The 19,514-nt window shown below is 31.8% G+C and overlaps 1 protein-coding gene and 1 long non-coding RNA gene across 6 annotated transcripts in view; one reads left to right on the forward strand and one right to left on the reverse strand.

The window, feature by feature from the left end:
• Window positions 1-19,514, reverse strand: part of STAG2 (STAG2 cohesin complex component) — a 147,776-nt gene that overhangs the window by 51,639 nt on the left and 76,623 nt on the right. For all 5 annotated transcript variants that reach the window (XM_079123345.1, XM_079123343.1, XM_079123344.1 and 2 more), the window contains 15 exons: window positions 19,052-19,125; window positions 17,685-17,808; window positions 17,168-17,266; window positions 17,003-17,082; window positions 13,986-14,093; window positions 11,931-12,042; window positions 9,854-9,971; window positions 9,283-9,386; window positions 8,024-8,116; window positions 7,788-7,877; window positions 6,933-7,136; window positions 5,334-5,404; window positions 4,912-4,999; window positions 4,713-4,793; window positions 2,749-2,841 (listed from right to left, as the gene is read on the reverse strand). In XM_079123345.1, the coding sequence (XP_078979471.1) occupies window positions 2,749-2,841; window positions 4,713-4,793; window positions 4,912-4,999; window positions 5,334-5,404; window positions 6,933-7,136; window positions 7,788-7,877; window positions 8,024-8,116; window positions 9,283-9,386; window positions 9,854-9,971; window positions 11,931-12,042; window positions 13,986-14,093; window positions 17,003-17,082; window positions 17,168-17,266; window positions 17,685-17,808; window positions 19,052-19,125 (1,539 nt within the window). The remainder of the gene's footprint in view (window positions 1-2,748; window positions 2,842-4,712; window positions 4,794-4,911; window positions 5,000-5,333; window positions 5,405-6,932; window positions 7,137-7,787; window positions 7,878-8,023; window positions 8,117-9,282; window positions 9,387-9,853; window positions 9,972-11,930; window positions 12,043-13,985; window positions 14,094-17,002; window positions 17,083-17,167; window positions 17,267-17,684; window positions 17,809-19,051; window positions 19,126-19,514) is intronic.
• LOC306650957 overlaps window positions 1-19,514 on the forward strand; it is an 86,091-nt gene that overhangs the window by 51,602 nt on the left and 14,975 nt on the right. The gene's annotated exons all lie outside the window — the stretch shown is intronic.

Below are 19,514 nucleotides of genomic sequence, written 5' to 3' on the forward strand. Positions count from 1 at the left end.
AGAGACTGAAACTGTGAAGTTTAATTCTGTAATACTGGCTATTAATCTTGCATAATGCTTTACTACCTAAAAAGTAATTTCACAAATATTGTATTTAAAAAAATTTAGCAATATTAAGTGGCTTATACAAACTGTCAGAATGCAAAGAGTCAGGAATTAACCTAAGGTTTTCTGACTCCAATTCCCTGTACTCTGTACTATACTAAAATCCTTTTTTTCAACTATGGAATAATGTATAAACTTGGTATCAGTTTTTGTTCTATGGGAGAAAATAACATATTAAGGAAACGAGTATTAGATAAGGATTGAAAGGCTATGGTACATTCAGAGTATTCATTGTTCATAGGCAAAGGGATTAACTACAAAATATATAAGGAGGCATTACACATCAGATAATCCTGAGAGTATCATTTAATAAACAAAGGATGAGTTATATCTCAAGGAACTTAAAAACTCTGCCAAATGAAATCAAACACTGCTAAAATAATTCAAAAGGTAACTGCAAAAATTTAATTGTCTATTGGGAAGGGGAAATAAAAATAGAACTTCTGGCTCACAAAGTCAACTGGCAAATATATTTTAAATTAAGACCACTGATGGAAAGACAGGTTATAATACAGGGCACGAAGCAGATCTTAATAATTTTGACTTATTGAAATTAACCACATTTACTTTTTTCTTTATGATTTTTACCTGTTCATTCAGTATCTTGTCATCTTACTACTACAGTAGTAATTTATACATTAGGATATTTCAGTTTATAAAAACTTGCAACATAACACAGTAAAGACAAAGTGTTAGGTATGATATTTACTCATCAGGTAAATAGGCAGTTCAAGTGAACTGACCAGGACATATTCCTGGAAGCTGTTAAGAAAACACAAGCTAACAACCCAATAATTAATCTCCAAGGCCTGACAAAGAGATTTATATTGGAGGTTACAAAAGAAAATCCACAAATATGATGTGTTTACATTATGGGGAAAAAAACCCAGGGAATATTAGGTTGACTATCTTGGTGGCTCAAGCAATAATAAAACAGTATTTGGTATATTAGGTTCAGAACTATGGTTAAATTTACTTTCAAAGAACTTAAATCTAACCTCAGTTTACTATTGTTAGAGATCATGTTTCTTTCATGTCAGCTGTAGACATGAATATTAAGGTTCCATACCATTTATTACTATAGTTCAAAACTACACAGTCAAAACTAAAACAACTTTGCAATATAACAGTTATGGCAATATACTTTATATTTTGTAAGAAAATTGCAAAACTCAGCAACTGCATCTTGGCCATTGAATATCTTCCAATATATATGTGCCTGAGCTTGTGTGTGTGTATGTGTATGGAACAAGAGGAAATTGGAAATAAGAAAAAACAGCCTAACAGCTTGGCACTGAATATAAATTTTAACTATTAAAAGTCTAAATATATTTTATTAAAATCAGTTTTGAGCTAGGTACAGTGGAGCACACCTATAATCCCCCAGCTCCATAGGAAGCTAAGGCAGGAGGATCACAGAGTTTGAGTCCAGCCTCAGCAACATTGCAAAGTTCTATCTCAAAATAAAAAATAAAAAGTGCTGGAGGTGGGGCATATAGCTTGGTGGTAGATCAACCCTGGTTTCCATCCCCAGCACCACACAAAAAAGTTAATCTTAGTAATATAAATGAAACAAAAACAAATGACAAGAGGGTTGGTAAATCTGAACAACTTTCTCTGTAAATTTAAGAAGCAATACACTGAATTAAATTAAATAACACCCAATATAACACAGTTTCCAAATATAGCACCTCAGGGTAACAACTACTTTGATAAGAGTTAATCCATATGAAATATTCAAAAAACACTGAAATTACCATAAGCATTTTGACTAAAAATATTAATATTTCTTAAGAAATGTTTATGAAACATTTAACCTAACATTTAGAAAGAATGTTCCCACAGGCATGGTGGCGCATGCCCGTTATCCCAGCAGCTTGGGAGGGTGAGACAGGATCCTGAGTTCAAAGCCAGACTCAGCAAAAGTGAGGCGCAAAGCAACTCAGTGAGGCCCTGTCTCTAAATAAAATACAAAACAGGGCTGGGGATGTGGCTCAGTGTTGGAGTGCCCCTGAGTTCAGTTCCCAGTACTTTCCCTCATCCCCCTAAAAAGCATGTTGCCAATCAAGTTTTATCCTCTTTGAGAATTAGAAGTAAACATGATCTTAGACCCAGGATCAAACTAGATCTATTTAGAGTTGGGAATGTTTGAAAAAAATGAAATCAGGAAGGCACGGGGTAAGAAGGTAATACTGGGAAGAAAAGTATAGTGATTAAAATAAATTTTTATTCTGGACAATAACCACACCAAGTTTAGGATGGGCATTAAAATGTCAATATCTGATATTCTCAAAGATGACAAAACCTTATGGACTTTTCCTCTCTGAGCCAACTTATTAAATTTGTTGTTTTCAATAATGACTTCTATAATTTCATACACTTATAATTTATATAAATGAGTTTACCATGTATTGTAAAGAAACATCACAGAACAACTATCATATTAAGGTAATCTATAATGCAATTACAAACTCCATATGAAATTAATAAATCAACTTTATACTTTGCAAGCTCAAAATTAATCTGCCTTTAAAAGGCATGGTATACACAGAAAGATTCTTAATCTTAGTATTACTTAAATTTGTTTATATTTGTTCAGATTGTATAAAGATTACTTATGAAAGATCTATAGCAAATACTAACCTGTTCCTTAACAGTAGTATTCACGTTGGTTAGGTAATGCTGACATATCTGACAAAATACCCTCATCTGTTTCTTTAAACGCAGTAAGTCCTCCTTGAAAAAAATATAACAAGAACATTTTGAAACACTGTATAAACAATGTATTTTGTTAAACTATTTTAAAGCATATAAATTACTGCATGTATTAACTCTACATGTGCACTGATGAAAATTTCTACTTTATAGCTTTATTAGAAAGGAAAAAAAAATCATATTTCTTAGAAACCTCACGAAATTGAAGCCTTAAAAGTATGAGTTATGTTAATGTACAATATTCTAAGTGGTCTGGATCCTTCAGAATGGGAAACTTACATATGGTTATCTTTTTAAAAAGCCACCAGCTCAGAATACTTAAAAAATAAAAATTTAAGTTCCATGTTCGCTTTATTAATTGAACAGTGGCCAACACATGAATGGAAGAAAATAATTTTTATAAAGGGATGGCATTATATATTGTGTGCATGAATGAATACTTAACAACAAATCCTATCATATGTACAACTATAACACACCAATAAAAAAATGAAAAAAATTAAAAAGGATGGCATTTTCCATGTCTTATTTGAAAGATACTGATTGTACTTCTTAAAAACTCAGAGGGGGTAAAAATCAGTTCTGTGGTATTATCATAAACTTTAATTTGTCTCAAACATACCGCTAAAAAATCAAATCTTATTTTTATGTTGTAAATATTTCTAAATATTTAAAATATAAAATTATCTTATAAAGATTGACTGTATTAACTTATTTAAGTTACAACCTTTGGTCCACCTTCTGATACTGTATGCCAAATGATAGAATATCAGTACTTACTTGGTTTATGTAATAGAAGTTAAATAAAACAAGGTTTAACTTGGAGATCACATTTGGTGAAAGCTCAACCAATCTTCAGTACAAATAATTTTTTACTCACCCTTTTCCTCTACTCAAAGGAAATGCCTGTTTCCCATTTTAATTCTTAACTTTTAACATATGTGAGTAATCAAATATATACTAATATGATCACTACTCCCATTATAAGCCTGATATCTAATTAAATAAACTTTTCCCAGGTATTTGACAAAAAGTATACTATTTTACCAATAATACTGTATTGGTTTTTCAAGAATAAAAATCCACTTGTATAGCATCTCAAATACACAAAGAACTAAGCTTTTAACATTATTGTGTGGATTTAAGCAAAATAACAATTATCAATGTCGATATGATTCATTTTTAAAGGAAATACCTATGAACAACTAAATCTGTATATCAAAGAAACTGTTTAACGTTTATAAAAATGAGCCTAAACAATACTTAAGGCAACATCTTTTGACTATATATACAATATTTAATTAAGGTTTCCACTTACAAATAGAAAATGTGGTCCTGGTTAGTAGTTCAATTACTAAACACATCAAAGACTGACATTATGGGTAAAGTTTTAAGAGATTTATCACCTAATAGCTGGTACATTATACTCAATCAGAAAATAAATTTTCATGAATCTGGAATATCACTAGTGATATCTTGAACATGAATACTGTGATACAAGAACATAAGACAATTCAGGGAAGCTGGCTTATCATCTTTAATTTACATAATCTAATGGCTTTATCTGTTTCAAAGGTTCTTGGTCATTATTTATAAAATACTTTCTATGTACACTCATAAATTGTGAGAATAAAGTCATAAATTATGCTGTCACATGTGAACCTTTATTTTTAATTAAAATCATACCTTGAAACAAACAATATTTAAAGCTTTCATTGAGTATACACCAAATTAGAAACAGAACTGCTTTTTTAAAGGTATTATGTTCATACATAGCAGAACAGAAATAAACAATATTTCATTGAAACAACTAGCCTTATTAAAGGTGTAAGTTTGCTGAAAATCCTGAATGATACTTAATCTAATAAAAACGCTGTTGAACCACCACAAACCTTTGTAGAGCTACTTTCCGTTATCTTAGCAAGCTGCCAGAGGATTACATAGTGAGTACACTGCAGTGCATGAATAACGATCTGTAAAGAAAAAAAAAAAAAGGACCAACAGAATACAGGTAAAACTTAAAAGTCATGAGCCTTCATTCTCAAAGTTAAATATGTATCTTGTAAATAAATCTTATAAATAAATAAGAACCTGCTCAGGCATATCTCCATTTTCAATTCCGGTTTTCAAGAGTTTGTAATTACAAGCAAACAAATCCCACTTTGAAAGATCATGGGCACTGCAAAAAAAGAATTAAGTTATATTAAAAAAAAAAAAAAAAAAAAAAAAAAAAAAAAAAAAAACAACTAAACACAACTGTTTTGGAACTGAGTGTTAACTAAATTCTGCTACAGTAAATACAGAAAATATTTTAACATGCCCCTACAACAAAAAAATAAAGGTATCTTTTTTTTAGAAGTGTTAGATAATTTTTCAGTCATTCCCAATTCCAAACCTGACTTTCTTCTGCAAAGCAAGGAAGTCTAGCAAATAATTTGAAATTATACCCACAAAACATACAAGTTGATTTTGCTACAGTTTAAAGAAATCAAAAACTTAAGTATTCAACTTACTTATGAAAAGCGGTGATCCTCTTCAATGTTGACAATACCTGATATGCATCATCTTCATCGGGCTCTTCCCCCTATGAATGTGAATTATATATTAAGAAGCACCGAAGTGAAAAAAATCCTAGATATCAAAATAGTGATGCCACCTTAAAAAATAAACAATATAATAAAAACCACAAATTAATCTCATCATTCAATACCTAGATCTGGCCAAATTTAAGGCTACATGGCTGGGGTACTATGTCAACACAAGGTTATTATCACTGGTACACTGTGACCAAGAGAGAAGAAAAAGGAATGACATTCTTCTTCCATTTCCATTAAGTAATGCTGACATGAAACTATGAAGATATCTACTACTTTACCATATTAAATGTACTGAGTCAATAAATAAAAATATAGAAGATGATAAGTAAGAGATCATAAAGGACAATACCTAATGGATAAAACCTCAGTACAGTAAACATGGTGCTTGAGAAATCTACATAAGACCAATCACAAACAAAGGGGTGGGGACCCTCTGAATACATACTATATATGCTGGTTCTTTCACCAACATTTGTTAATATACTTTCCAAGACAGAGTTATGGAAGTTTTGGCAATTTTTATGAGTCTTACTACATGAAACATAAGATTATTTAAACACTACTGAATCTATATTCAATTTCAGGTCTCTCAAAAACATACTGATTTATTTTTAAACTTCAATTTTTCTCAAAGTGAGTAACACAACTTAATAAACTATCGCTTCATGTTAAATTAACTTGTCCTAATCACAATCATATTCAGCCCACAGTAGAGCCACTGAAATTCTCAACTAAGAATGTGATCATTGTACATTAACATATTTTCACATTCTCCAACTAGTAAAACTTAATAAGCCTACCATGTTATATACACACAGAGCTAAATAATTTGATAAAATAAGAAAACTGGAAATTATGAAAAAAGCCCAAATATTACAAAGTCCATATAATTTTTCCAGCATTAATCACAACTAGTCACAAAGTGATCTAGAAAAGGCTAAAGGCATTGACAATTAGGACTTTATTTAAATAAATTAAAATGTAAATATATATTTCAAGAAAAAAAACAGTAAAATACAAGTACACTTGCGTGTCAAAGCCTCTTTGGAAACACAAGAAAAACACAGGAAACTCCAAAAGCAACAGTTGCTACAGTGGCAATTTATGAAAGCTCTATGATATCAAAGACCAAACTGGTCTCTCACTTACCATCACCACCAAAACACTAAGACATGCCCTACTATTTGAAGCTACTTGGCCTTAGTCTATTTTCCTGTTTCATAAACACCTAGCTGCCTAATAGCGTCTTATTCAACTAAAACCAGGTAACCAAACAGATCACTGATTTAAAACAAAAGGAAAAGATGCAAGTTTGTTTTCCACTCTTTCCAAGTCACAGATTTTTACTACTTTCCTATTTTGGTGAAAGGTAATAGTAGCCTAATGATTCACAGAATTAAATGCCTGAACATCTTTTCAACATACTGCTAGACTATCACCAGGACAAATACTTGGATGAATAATTAGGTTGCTGGAGAGGAAGAGCCCAACTGACATAATACTGGTAATATGTACCTCTTGCAGAAAATCTTCAAGAAGTCGGTTAAATTTATCTGCCAATTCATCTATCAGTTGACTTCTTGAAATATCTACTCTGTTGAAGATTGTGAATTCCTCGTTACAGAGTGCATGGTAAGTTTTAGAACATGCTTCCAAAACATCTGTATCTGTGTGCTTCTCTACAATATTTCGTATCTGGCGCAATAAGGCATCCAAATGCTGCAAAATAAAATTGTTTTCATTGAAACTAAGGAATAAGTCTGGAGTGTAGCTTAGCAGTAGAGCGCATGCCCAATGTGTGCAATTACCACTAAGGTATATACAACAGGAGTAAAGTGACTATACAATCATACCACCATAGTGAAAGTTTTCATATATAATAATGTTACAACATAGAACACACATTTAAAGTTGTTTTTCTAGTCATAGTAAATAAATACACTAATATGTTCATACTTATTTTCTCAACTTTGATGGGAATAATATAACCTATTTCTTAGGACTTTGTTGAGAATGTTACTACATATAAAGAGCTTCCAATATTTCCCGGAACATATTAAAACTACTTGATAAATATTAGCTCCTTTTGATATTATTTTCCAATTACCCATGCCAACTCTCCATAAATGACCAATGATAAAGTCACACAATATGTAAGAATGAAGATAATGTTATGGACATGAAGCAAAGGGAAACCTAATTAGCACCATCCTATAAGTCTAATTAGTCTAAAATATAAAAGATATGTAAGACACAGACTTTATTTTGTATTATTAAAAATATTTTAAAAACATAAACAAAAAGCATGATTAAGATGAACTAGACTAACATTTTCTCTCCAGTTTTTTTTATAAACAGAAAACACCTTACCTTTTCTAATCGTCCAGTGGTGTATATTTCCAAATCAAAGTATTGAGGCAATTGCAACAAGTTAGTCACCTTTTCCGCATCTACAGAGTACTTTGAAATTAAAAAAAAAAAAGAAAAAAAAAAAAAAGATCATGTTGAACATCTCACAATGATGCTAAGTGAACATTCTAATATTCTGAGACATTGTGAAAGACCTGTGATTTCAGAATAATACTATGATATAGACATAAACTTACTTTTGCTAATAACTGAGGAAGGGCCACAGCAAATAGTTCGGTGATTTTTGTTCTATCATCCAACTGGGTCTTCTTTTCCTTTGCTGTCAACACCTAAAATAACACAGTCTTTCATAAATAATTACTAAGCTCACTAATTGTTGAGCTCAAGTTTTAACTAAAACATATAAAGTAAGCAATAGAACTATATTTTAAATGATGGACATACAAGTGTCTGCTATAAAACTTTAACCCTAAAAGTGACACAAAAGAGAATAACTTACTCATTACCTTTAAAAAAGAAAAAACAACCTGAAATAATTTTTAAAAAATAATTGAGTAGCCTTACAGGGAAAATCAATACCCCAGTAGACTAACCAACACTACCTTTGGATGGAAGAAAGATCAGTTAGCAATAAGGAATGTAACATAGAAGCTCATATAATAAAGATATTGAACATTTTAGCTTATTATAGCCTTTGGGTCATGGCAAACAGGTTATGAATTCAGAAGAGTAAGTTGATAACAGTGATTTATAAAATCAAAACCAATTTTTATAAAACAGAGTGCTAGGGGTCTGGAACTATGTAAAGCACTTGCTTAGCATGCACAAGGCCCTGGTTCAATCTCTGACACTAAAATAAAAATGACAGCAACAAGAACAACAATAATAAATAAATTGATTAAAATAATAAACATAGAAATAGAAAAACAGAATGTTTCATTATGATTTCATGAAATTTTTATTTATACACAAATACACATATATTTATGTGTACTATTTTACAAAATAAACATCTATTTTTGTGCTTCTTGGTCAAAAATGTTTGAAAGTCTGTGGAATTATTGGTATGAATTGCAAATACATGTGAGCTTTGCATTAATGCATTACGGTTTAATCCCAGGAGATAGGAATCTCCTGAATTTAATTAATGATTATCTCCATTACATTTGTAGTTTTCTATGATAAGGAAAAGAGGAAAACCTACAAATAAACTAAAACATACAAATGCACCATTTAAAATGGTACACTACATTCAGTTGTGAAGACATAACTGTAAATCACTGTATCTCAGGTAGTAACAAAATATCTTACAGAAAGAATTTGAACTTCTAAAAATTGCTAATGGTTTAAAATTTAATTCTAACGCACACATATATGAATAAGCAAAAGTCATCTGAAAAATAAAAGGCAAGAATCATGAATTTTTGTTCCATGATCAAAATAAGAATGTTAAAAAAGAAATGCAGTCCCAAATATTGAAAATACATTAGCATACCCTTTTTCCTGTCCCTCTTCCCACAGGAGGATGACACTCAGCTGCTTGTCTAATAGTACAAAGCATTATTTCAATCAGAGCACTCTCTTGTCTATCTGTTAGAGCTTAAAAAAAAAAAAAAAGAGCGAGATTAACCTACTTATCCCTATATGCCACTTGTAACTTATATAACAGTTTCTGCTGCCTATGAACAAAATCTGACCTGATATATAAAAGGAAATATAGCTACTTATCAAAGAAAAGATCAAGACAATTTAAACCTTCCCAAATCCCCCACCATTAAGTGAAGTAAGTGAATTTAGAAAGAATCCCCCAATATTCCAAATCTATCCACCATTTATCCACACATCTGAGCAAAGAAAATATGAACTCATAGACAAAAAATTAAATATTGACATCAATTACATCTTGCAACACAGCATAATATTCACATATATGAAAATAAAATTATGTACAAGGTAGGTTATCCTATCAATTGTTTTACTACTTACAAACAAAAAGAAATGGAATGAGTAAGATCTATTTTCAATACTGTCTAGACAACAAAAATACCATAATTAAATATCCTTACCTTCCTCTCCACTAAGTGGCTCCTCTAGCAACAAGCTATTCATACATTCCCAGTCTTTCAGCAGCTCAGTAGCACAGTCCCACATGCTATCCACAAGGTATGCTGCATGCTCATGTAACTAAAATTTAAAAAGAGCAACATGTTCTTAAATAAATAGCATACTAGCCTTAACTCCAAAGAATGGAAGCCTTGTGGCACCATGCACAAACTCTCAAATATCAATCTATTTTTTTGAGGGCAAATGAAAGGGCAGAGAAGAATCTGCCTTAGCTTGCTATGAATAAATTAACCTTGTTAGGTAGAAACATTAAATACTTTTATAATAAACACTAAAAAGAAAACTTTTATATAAATAGAATATGCACTGGGAGTGTAGCTCAGTGATAAAAAGGACTTGCCTAACATATATGAAGCCCTGGGGTTCAACCCAGTACTGCCCCCCCCCCCAAAAAAAACCTATATACATACTTACTGCTTATTTTGACCAATTAATATTACATGAATTAACTCCTCTCGATTTTTTTTTTTCTTTTGGTGGTGCTGGGGATTGAACCCAGGGCCTTGTGCATGCGAGACAAGCATCCTACCAACTGAGCTATTTCCCCAGCCCTCAATTCTTAAATATACTATGATTTTTCACTGAATGGGAGTGGATAAAGGTTAATCAAAACAAAGTACATTTCACTTTTCAATTCAATTTATAAGCATTATAATTCTCTTCCTTCTGTGAAGTACAAAAGACCTTATGGCTTCCCAACTCATTTGAGGAACTGAGCATAACCATGACACCAAAATCTATCAAGAATATTATAAATTTCAAAAATGTTAGACCAGTGTCTTTCGAGAATATAATAGTAATATTCTATTCTCAAAGCTGCCAAACTGAATACAGTAATATATAAAAAGGATTATGAACAAGTAGCATTTACCATGGGAATGCAAGGTTGGTTCAACACTGGAAAACATCATTCAATATATTAACATAATAAAACAATCATCTCAAGGGATGCAAAAAAGGCAATTTACAGAATTCAATATCCATTAATGCTAGACGTGCTCAGCAACAGAAGGATACAAGGAAACTTCCTGAAACTCATAATAAGTATCTGCATGATACCTATAATGTAAAACATAATTATGTTTCAATACTGGATATCTTCCCAATAAGAGCAGGAACAATTCAAAGATGTCTACCCTTAACATTCTATTGGAGGTCTTAGCCAGTTCAATAAGGCAGAAGAAAGATAAACGGAAAACGTGTTGAAAAGGAAGTAGTAAACTTAACTTTTTAGGAGATCCTAAGAAATTTATCTTAACATTACTAAAACAAGTGAATTTAGAAAGTAGCAAAGAGGTCAATATTCAAAAACAACTAGAAAAACGAAAGGCCATAAAACTAACAACAAAAATTAATTTTGAGACTTCTCAAAACATTTAACAAGTAGGTTTTCAACTTAAGACAGACTGATGTAAACCCAAATCTACCATAGTATTAATAGTCAGTAATAATTTGTGAGAACTTACAATATGATAGGTCTGTGTTTTATATGGATTATCTCAGTGTTAACTGAGAAATTGTTTCCCGCCTTTTTATTAAGAAACTAAAGCTTAGAGAGAATAAGTAACCAAATCAAGGTTACAAAAAGAGCAAGCAGAGGTGTCCAACCAATAATCAGAATTTTCTGACTTAAAAATTTACATTTCCAGAACTACACATAAATCCTATTGTTTGAACTAAAAGAAAAAATCCTATTGTTGGGTGCACACCTATAATCCCAGTGACCCAGGAGGATCAAAAGTTCAAGGTCAGTCTCAGCAACTTAGGGAGACCCTCGGCAACTTAGACGCTGTCTCAAAGTTAAAAAAAAAAAAATGAACTGGGGATGTAGCTCAGTGGTAAAGCATGCCTGGGTTAAATCCTCAGTACAAAAAGGGTTACTGAGGGAGATCTCTGTTATATTCAAAATTTATTATTATGTGGAAGATTTAGAAAGTATATAATTTTAATGCCTTCTGAAAAAATTTCTGAACATAAATATGTTCAAATATGAACTATACATATATAATATAAACTTACCTCACTTTCCAGAAAGAAAAAAACCAATGTCTTAACAAGGTTGGCATTTGGGCCTTGTCTTCCCCTTCTTTTCATCATTCCATCCTCCTCTGGATCTCTACGACTGAAGAGTCTATGAACAACAACAAAATTATCATTTCAAAACAAAAACTAGGGGCTGGGAATGTAGCTCAGTGGTAGTATTTGGTAGCATTTGTGAGGTACTGGGTTTGATCCTCCGCACTGCATAAAAATAAAATGAAGGTATTATGTCCAGTTGTAGGACTAAAACAAATCAAAACAACAACAAAAACACATTTGCCAATCAAAAATATGAACCGGATTCCATATTCGATCATCTAACAAAAGAATATTGGGAAGCAGGGTAGGCACAATAATAATGTCCAACATATAAAAGGCAGCAAATAATCACTATAAACCTTTTTCATTCTACTCTTACTGGTACTTCTAAGTCCTTTTAAACTTACTTCTCGAGTAAATTATACTGTTATAAATTATTTCTTTTTAAAAGCCTTATGACATTTTATATAACTATCTCCTTAGAGGGAGGGGAGAAGGGGGGGGTGGGAAGAAGGAAGGAGAAGGAGAGGTACTGGGGTCTGAATAGAATAAGATATATTCCATGCTTGTGTAACTATATCAAAATGGATCCTACTGTCATATATAATTAAAGAACCAATAAAATTTAAAAAAGAAAGAAAGACATGCACTGGACTGGGGGCATAGTTAAGTGGCAGATCCAAGGCTCTGGGTTTGACCCCAGCCCTCAAAAACTATAACAAAAAGGAAAATACTGACTAACCTAAAACATTTATTGACAAAAATTATGATGTATATGTTTCTTTAACCTGAACATGTTATTTCCTTCTTCTTACAACATCATCCTAACTAAGTGGCCTTTTTTCTATGGCTATTGTGGCTGTTTCTCCTCAGAAATTACAAAATAGAACACTGGATAACAAAGAAAACTGTATAGTGAATGCTTTACACTATTCTTTCTAATAAATGCTGCACTCCAAATGGGCATTTTAATAAAAATCTTACAAAAAAATTAGTCTGTGTAGTTTGAAATGTTCTCTTTAAAAGGCATAATATAACATTTGCTGTGATCAGATATTCACACTACTATTTATACTACCTTATCTGAAATGATAAAGAATATCATTAAAGAGACCATAGGATTCTTGGGATTCTTAACCCAAACTATACTTAGTAATCGAAGCACAATTTTTAAGGTCACTTTCAAGCAAAGGAAAAGTTGGCTTAATACTAAATACTATTTGGAAGTTGAATTAGGTGAAAACATGAGTAAGTAATTAGGCAGAGGTCATTCTTTATGAATACATTTAGGTGAATGTAAAGAATATCCATTAGGGGTTGGGGAAATGTAAGTTCAGTGGTAGAGCATTGCAGAGTTCAATCCCCAGCATGGAAAAAAAAAAAAGTTTATCCACTAAAAGTCATGGGTACATTTCCCTTTAAAGATTTAACTTAAAGAAATCAAAGCAGGTGAGCATGGTGGTGCATGCCTTTATCCCAATGACCTGGTAGGCCAAGGAAGGAGGATCACAAGTTCAGGGTTATCCTGGGCAATTCAGTGAGACCTGTCTCAAAATTTAAAAAAAAAAAAAAAAAAAAAAGGACTGGGGATGTAGCTCAGTGGTAAATCATCCTTGGGTTCAATCCTGAAAGAAAGGAAGGAAAAGGAAGAGGGGAGGGGAGAGGGGGAAAAGAAACCAAAGCAATTTTTAAAACACAGTTTTAGTTGTAAATGGGACACAATATCTTTATTTATTTACTTTTATGTGATGCTGAGGATCAAACCCAGTGCCTCACACATGCTAGGCAAGCACTCTACCACTGACCTAAAACCCCAGCCCTCAAAGCAATTTAAGAAATCTAAACTTTAAAAGAGAAATAAAGTATTAAAGTTTCAACTTGATCCACACTAATATTTCTAAATATATATGTATATATTGAATAAAGTATATCACAACAAATTACTATCACAAAAGCATACTTCAGAACATGAGTAAACATAAAATATAGGTTTACTTTTTGTAGAGAAATTCTCCAGCTGCTACTGCTACTGGCCGGTGAGCTGAATAAACCAGATGATAGACATTTTCACAGTCTTCTGCAGTAAGAACTTCTTCACTACTCCTAAAAGGAAGCAGTAACAAGTTTCTTAGTAATATCATAATACTAAACATAACAGTAATGCAAAAATCCATGCGCTTATATTTCACAAATTTGTGTTAAAATTTTTTTAAAAAATCAGACTTATCTGATTAACATCTTTTGATAAGACTTTCCCTAATAAAAGAACTAAGTAGTTTTTCTATGATAAAAAAATGAATGGGATATAAAATTAAGAATACAAAATGTATATAAATAAATGCTTCAGAAAAAGTGTAACATGGATGCTAAAAGGGAAATGAAGACAAAAAAATGAAAACATAGAAGAGGCAGCATACAAGAAGCTTAAGAGTTAATAATCATAGATAACACTTTCCATATATTTCATAGTAATATTTAGGAAAGACAATGAAACTACTTAAAAATATTAGTACATACTAATGCCACTGAGGAAGATTACTTCGATCACCCATGTTATTGAACACAACCACATAAATCAATGCAAGTGGATTTTCCAAATATGAAAATTTTAAGTGCCAAGGATTTTTGTGTGTCTGTCTGTGTGTATGTGTTAGTACTGGGGGTTGAACTCAGCCAAGGTTGCTTAACTACTGAGTCACATCCCCAGCCTTTTTATAAAAATCTTGAGATAGGGTCTTACTAAGTTGCTTAGGGCTTCACTAAGTTGCTGAGGCTGGCTTTGAACTACCAATCCTCCTGCCTCAGCCTCTCGAGTTGCTGGGATTACACGCATGCACCACTGTGCCCAACCCAAAGACTTTTAATTCCAATCCATAATGGGAAAAAAAAAAATTTCACTAAAATGTAGTGCTTGTTTTCCTGAACTTACTTTTAAAGAACAGATTAAGCCTAACAAAATCTTCTTGGTAAATCACAGTCATTTTAAGGGCCCATAAATCATAGTACCTCAGGGTAAACATTGTTGGGGGTCTTCCCTTTGGAGTACATTTGGGATCCTGGGCTGCTGGCAGTGCTTTCCCTCCTCAATATGCTTCTAGTCTAGTATGAGATAAACCATCTAGGTTTTTACCATTATATGTAAATTAAAAATCGAAAGACTAAGAGAAGTCTAAGAAAATAAGATAGTCGAAGAATACAATCTTTTCTATTTTTACTTTTTGGTTTTCTCCTGTAGTAAAGGCTTAGAGAAGTCTGATTTCTAACAAACATCATTTCTTTTTGAAAATTCAAGTTTCAATGCACTCTGATTTTAATTCCTCTATGTATAATACTGATTTTAATTCCTCTATGTATAATACTGAAGTATTGTGTGAAAAACCACTTCTGTCTTATTGGAATAAAAAGACACCGAATCAAAGCAGTTAAAGTTTTGTAAATTTGCAGTAATCATTCACATTAACTTTTTTTTTAATATTTGAATTTTTGGTATTTATTTTTTTTTTTTTACAAATGAATAGATTCTACATTAACTTTTTGAAAACATATGTCTCTTGCAAAGTTCAGTTATTAGGTATATACATGGCTGGAAAAAAATACCAAAGTAAATGGCTGTATATCTATTTTCTTTATTAAAAGTACCAGAAACAATAAGGAAAGATGTCTGTAATATGTTATGGGGAAAGAGGGAAAGAAGCTATAGAAATATGTAGACTATGATTGACTTCTTTATTCCAGGAGTCTTTTAACATATATTTATAACTTTTAGATTCAATTAAAAATTAAGGAAAAATGTAATAGTTGTGACTCCTCCAAACACCCCCCACATAAGTGAAATCTCAAAAAAATGTCGCTATGTCTATAACTGCCTTCTCTGTAGTTACTGCAATGAGCCCCATTTCACAAAAACAGGAATAGTGACCACTATAACTTCACAAGACTGTTACATTAAATGATAATAATCCACAAAAGTGCTTATATTACCTGTTATCAAATATCCTAATTTAATTCTTCTATTAAACACCTCAATTGTTTTATCGGTTCTGCTACCACAAACAATGATGTATTAGAGAATGTGACCATTTTAAATTTTGATAGATAACTGCCAAGTTTTTCTTCAAGGTGTTTAGACCAATTAATGCTCCCTTCAACAATGCATTAAACATTTCCCTTCCCCTAGCAAATAAATAAAAAATGGTCCCATTTAATGTACGTGTCTTTAAATAGCTGAACATCTTTTCATGTATTTCAATTTGTATTTCCATTCAGTCAATGATCTGATTCATAACTTTTCACTCCTTCCTTATTGGACTTCTGCTGGGTTTTTGATTTGCAGAAATCAACATATCTGATGCAAATACTAAACCATGTGAACCTTACATTTTAAAATGTTCAAAATGGTACGTTTTATGTTCTACATACTTTATAATTTTTTTTAAAAAAAAAGGAAAATAGGCATAGCAATACTATCGCATATTAACATAGAATATCTTACATTCACACTATTTACCAGTAAATAAAAACATAAGAGAAGGCTCAGTAAATGCTAATTCTCGGAAAATGACCAAAAAAACAATCTTCTTAATACATGCAAATGTTTTTGACTTCTTTTTTTTCAAGAGCATCTAAACCAGTTAAATAGGAAGAAAACTAACCAAAAGAATGGGAACTCATGAATTACTAACTCAGATTTTCACAAGTCCTTTTTGCTTTGTTTTCTCAACTTTATATGAGGAAATTAAATTTCTAGCCAGATACAGTGGCACATGCCTGTAGTCCTAGCTACTTGGAAGGCTAAGGCAGAAGAATCACTTGAGCCCTGGAGTTCAAGACGAGCCTGGGCAACACAGTGAAATCCCTCCTTAAAAAACAGTAATAATAAAAAAATAATAAACTTCCAAGCTATAAAACCACATGATTTAAGCTAATAAAATGTAAATCTAGATGAATTTGAAACAAGTAATGTATTATTTAAATATCTGTACTTTAGTAATATATAACAAATGTATACTTACTGTAAAACAAGAGTGAGTAATTTTATTGCTTGTACTGCAACATCATATTCTTTGTCAAGGGTCATAGACACAATTCTATCCTAAAGGCAAAAAAAATTGAAATATTTTTAAAGAGAAAAAAACATTTTCAGATTTTAAGTAATTTTTAAAATGCATAATACTGACCTTGAACCGACTGGTAAATAGCTCCAGTTTGGAATTAAGCTCTTTGTTATAATAAAGCCCTTGTAGAGCAGTAAGACATTTGAGTCTTACTTCACCTTGCTAAAAGAAACAAAGAGAAAACACACTCAAAGTCTATATTTCCAACCTGAACATTCAGTATCTATGTGGTATGTTATACTTTAAAATTTATTAGCATTTCATTGAAAACTCATTTTGGGTAATGTAAAAATAAAAATCAGTACATATGTTTAAGATTAAATACTTAATGGGGATGGATAATATTTCTCATCATCATCATCTACAAACCACAAAAATTAATTCAACACTGAAGATTACATCAGTTGCCAGGATTCAAAAAACCTAAGGGACTTTATGTGATAGAGACCAAGTTTTCATGGAGCAGATAGGAAAGAATAAAGTAGAGAGGCTTATAGGCTTTTCATTAACTCAAAAACAAAAAGTACAGAGAGCAATGTCTATATATAGACAGACAAGCAGTCTATAGGGCATATCTTACCTTATCATGCATAGTCCAACCAACATATTTTAAATAACTGTCATTAAGAAAGGCATCACTGTACATCTTCATCCAAATGCCAATCTCTTCAATGCATATAGCACGAATTTCAGCTATTGCATCCCTATATGGAAGAAAAAAATATACATCATCATTGCTGCTATGCCATAAAGCTTAGTTTATTCATGAGATGTCAAGTATTGTTATTTAGAATCTACTAAATATACCACCATCTTAAGTATTAGAGGAGATTTAAAAAGTAGAACTGAAACATGGCCCCAAATGCCAAGAGCTTATAGTCTCGTTAGCAAGGAAGAATTAGGAACACATAAATATTTAAAATTAAACACAACTACAAACAAAACCCCACCGTCACGTTTTACACAATACCATATCCTAGCCTTTGCTCACACTGTTGGGCTTAGTGTGTTCAGAAGATAGCAGGCACACTAGTCTAGCTAGACCATAATTTTTCAGGTGAAAATTACTTACGCATACATTTGAGGACAAGCTCAATTTGGATTTAAATGGCAGAATAAATAATCTTAGCCTGTGACTGTTCTCTTTTTTTTGAGACGAAGTCTCACTTTGTTTCCCAGGCTGGTCTTGGCCTCCTAGACTCAATTGCCTTACCTCAGGATCATGAGTACCTAAGACTACAGATGTATATTACCATGCACAGCTCAGACTAAACGATTTAAAATCCATCATGTAGGTATTGGTGAGAAATTAAAGACATAGGAATAACAATAAAAGGATGTCCTAGGAAAACTGCAATAATCTCTTAAGCACGAGGATATAGAGGAAACAGACTAAGATAATGGTGACAACAAAAATAAAAAAGTGTCAACACAGGGACATTACAAGGCAAGCATTAAGCTTATTCACTAACTTCCAAGTTCAGGAAATAAAGAACTTGAGTACATTATAAGCAGAAATTGTGTAAGATCACCTATTTCATTCCTCTGCTCATTTAAAATAGCATTAAAAAAACCAAAATTTTGCTTTAATCTACTCAAATTTTCCCAATGATATTCAAATGGATCAGGAGTCAGCATGTGCAGTCTCTATCAACACAGTTCATCCAAAAGCAATTAAGTGTTTTGTACCCTGACTCCTAATAATAGCAGTAGCTTCCACTTGCTAGGCAGCTGTAAGTCAAGCACATCATTATCCCATTATTAAAATGGGAAACATCAAGTTCACAGGCGTTGAATCATTTGCCCAGAATGACTCAGTGGTAGAGCTCAGATTCCTACACTGCTCTTACTATAACACTCTTTCCACTAATTCTTACTACCTGAATCCAATATTAAAGAGTGAAAATTACATAACATTACTTATTTTAAAAAATGGACTGGACTTACCGGTATCTATGTACAAACACTCCTTTAAATATTGCATTCATCATATTTTCTATTTCATCTTGATTTTCCTGAAGCTATAAAGAAGAACATACCAGTTCTCTTCAGTTGTAGAAGACACTTTTTAGTACATCAAAAAGTTTTTACCACTACCAAGAAATACATGTTTCTCCACTATTTTGGTGATTTCATCTAAGTTTTATTCTACTAGACAAATGAAATCACAAAAAAAAACTAAAAGCTGTACAACATGTAATTAAGGTCCCATGAGTCCTGAAATATTTTTGTTGGCTCCTAATATTTGGCTGGGAGGTAATTTTTTTTCTAATGCTAACAAATTTCCATTGTATAAAGAAGCAGATAACAAACTGTTATGCAGTTTATTTTCGTTTACAACGTAATGCATATGTCAATATAAGAAAATAATTTTTCATTCATCTTTAGAGTCTGAAAAAGAAGCATCATG

Source organism: Sciurus vulgaris (assembly GCF_902686455.1).
Source record: "Sciurus vulgaris genome assembly, chromosome: X".
Taxonomy (NCBI): domain Eukaryota; kingdom Metazoa; phylum Chordata; class Mammalia; order Rodentia; family Sciuridae; genus Sciurus; species Sciurus vulgaris.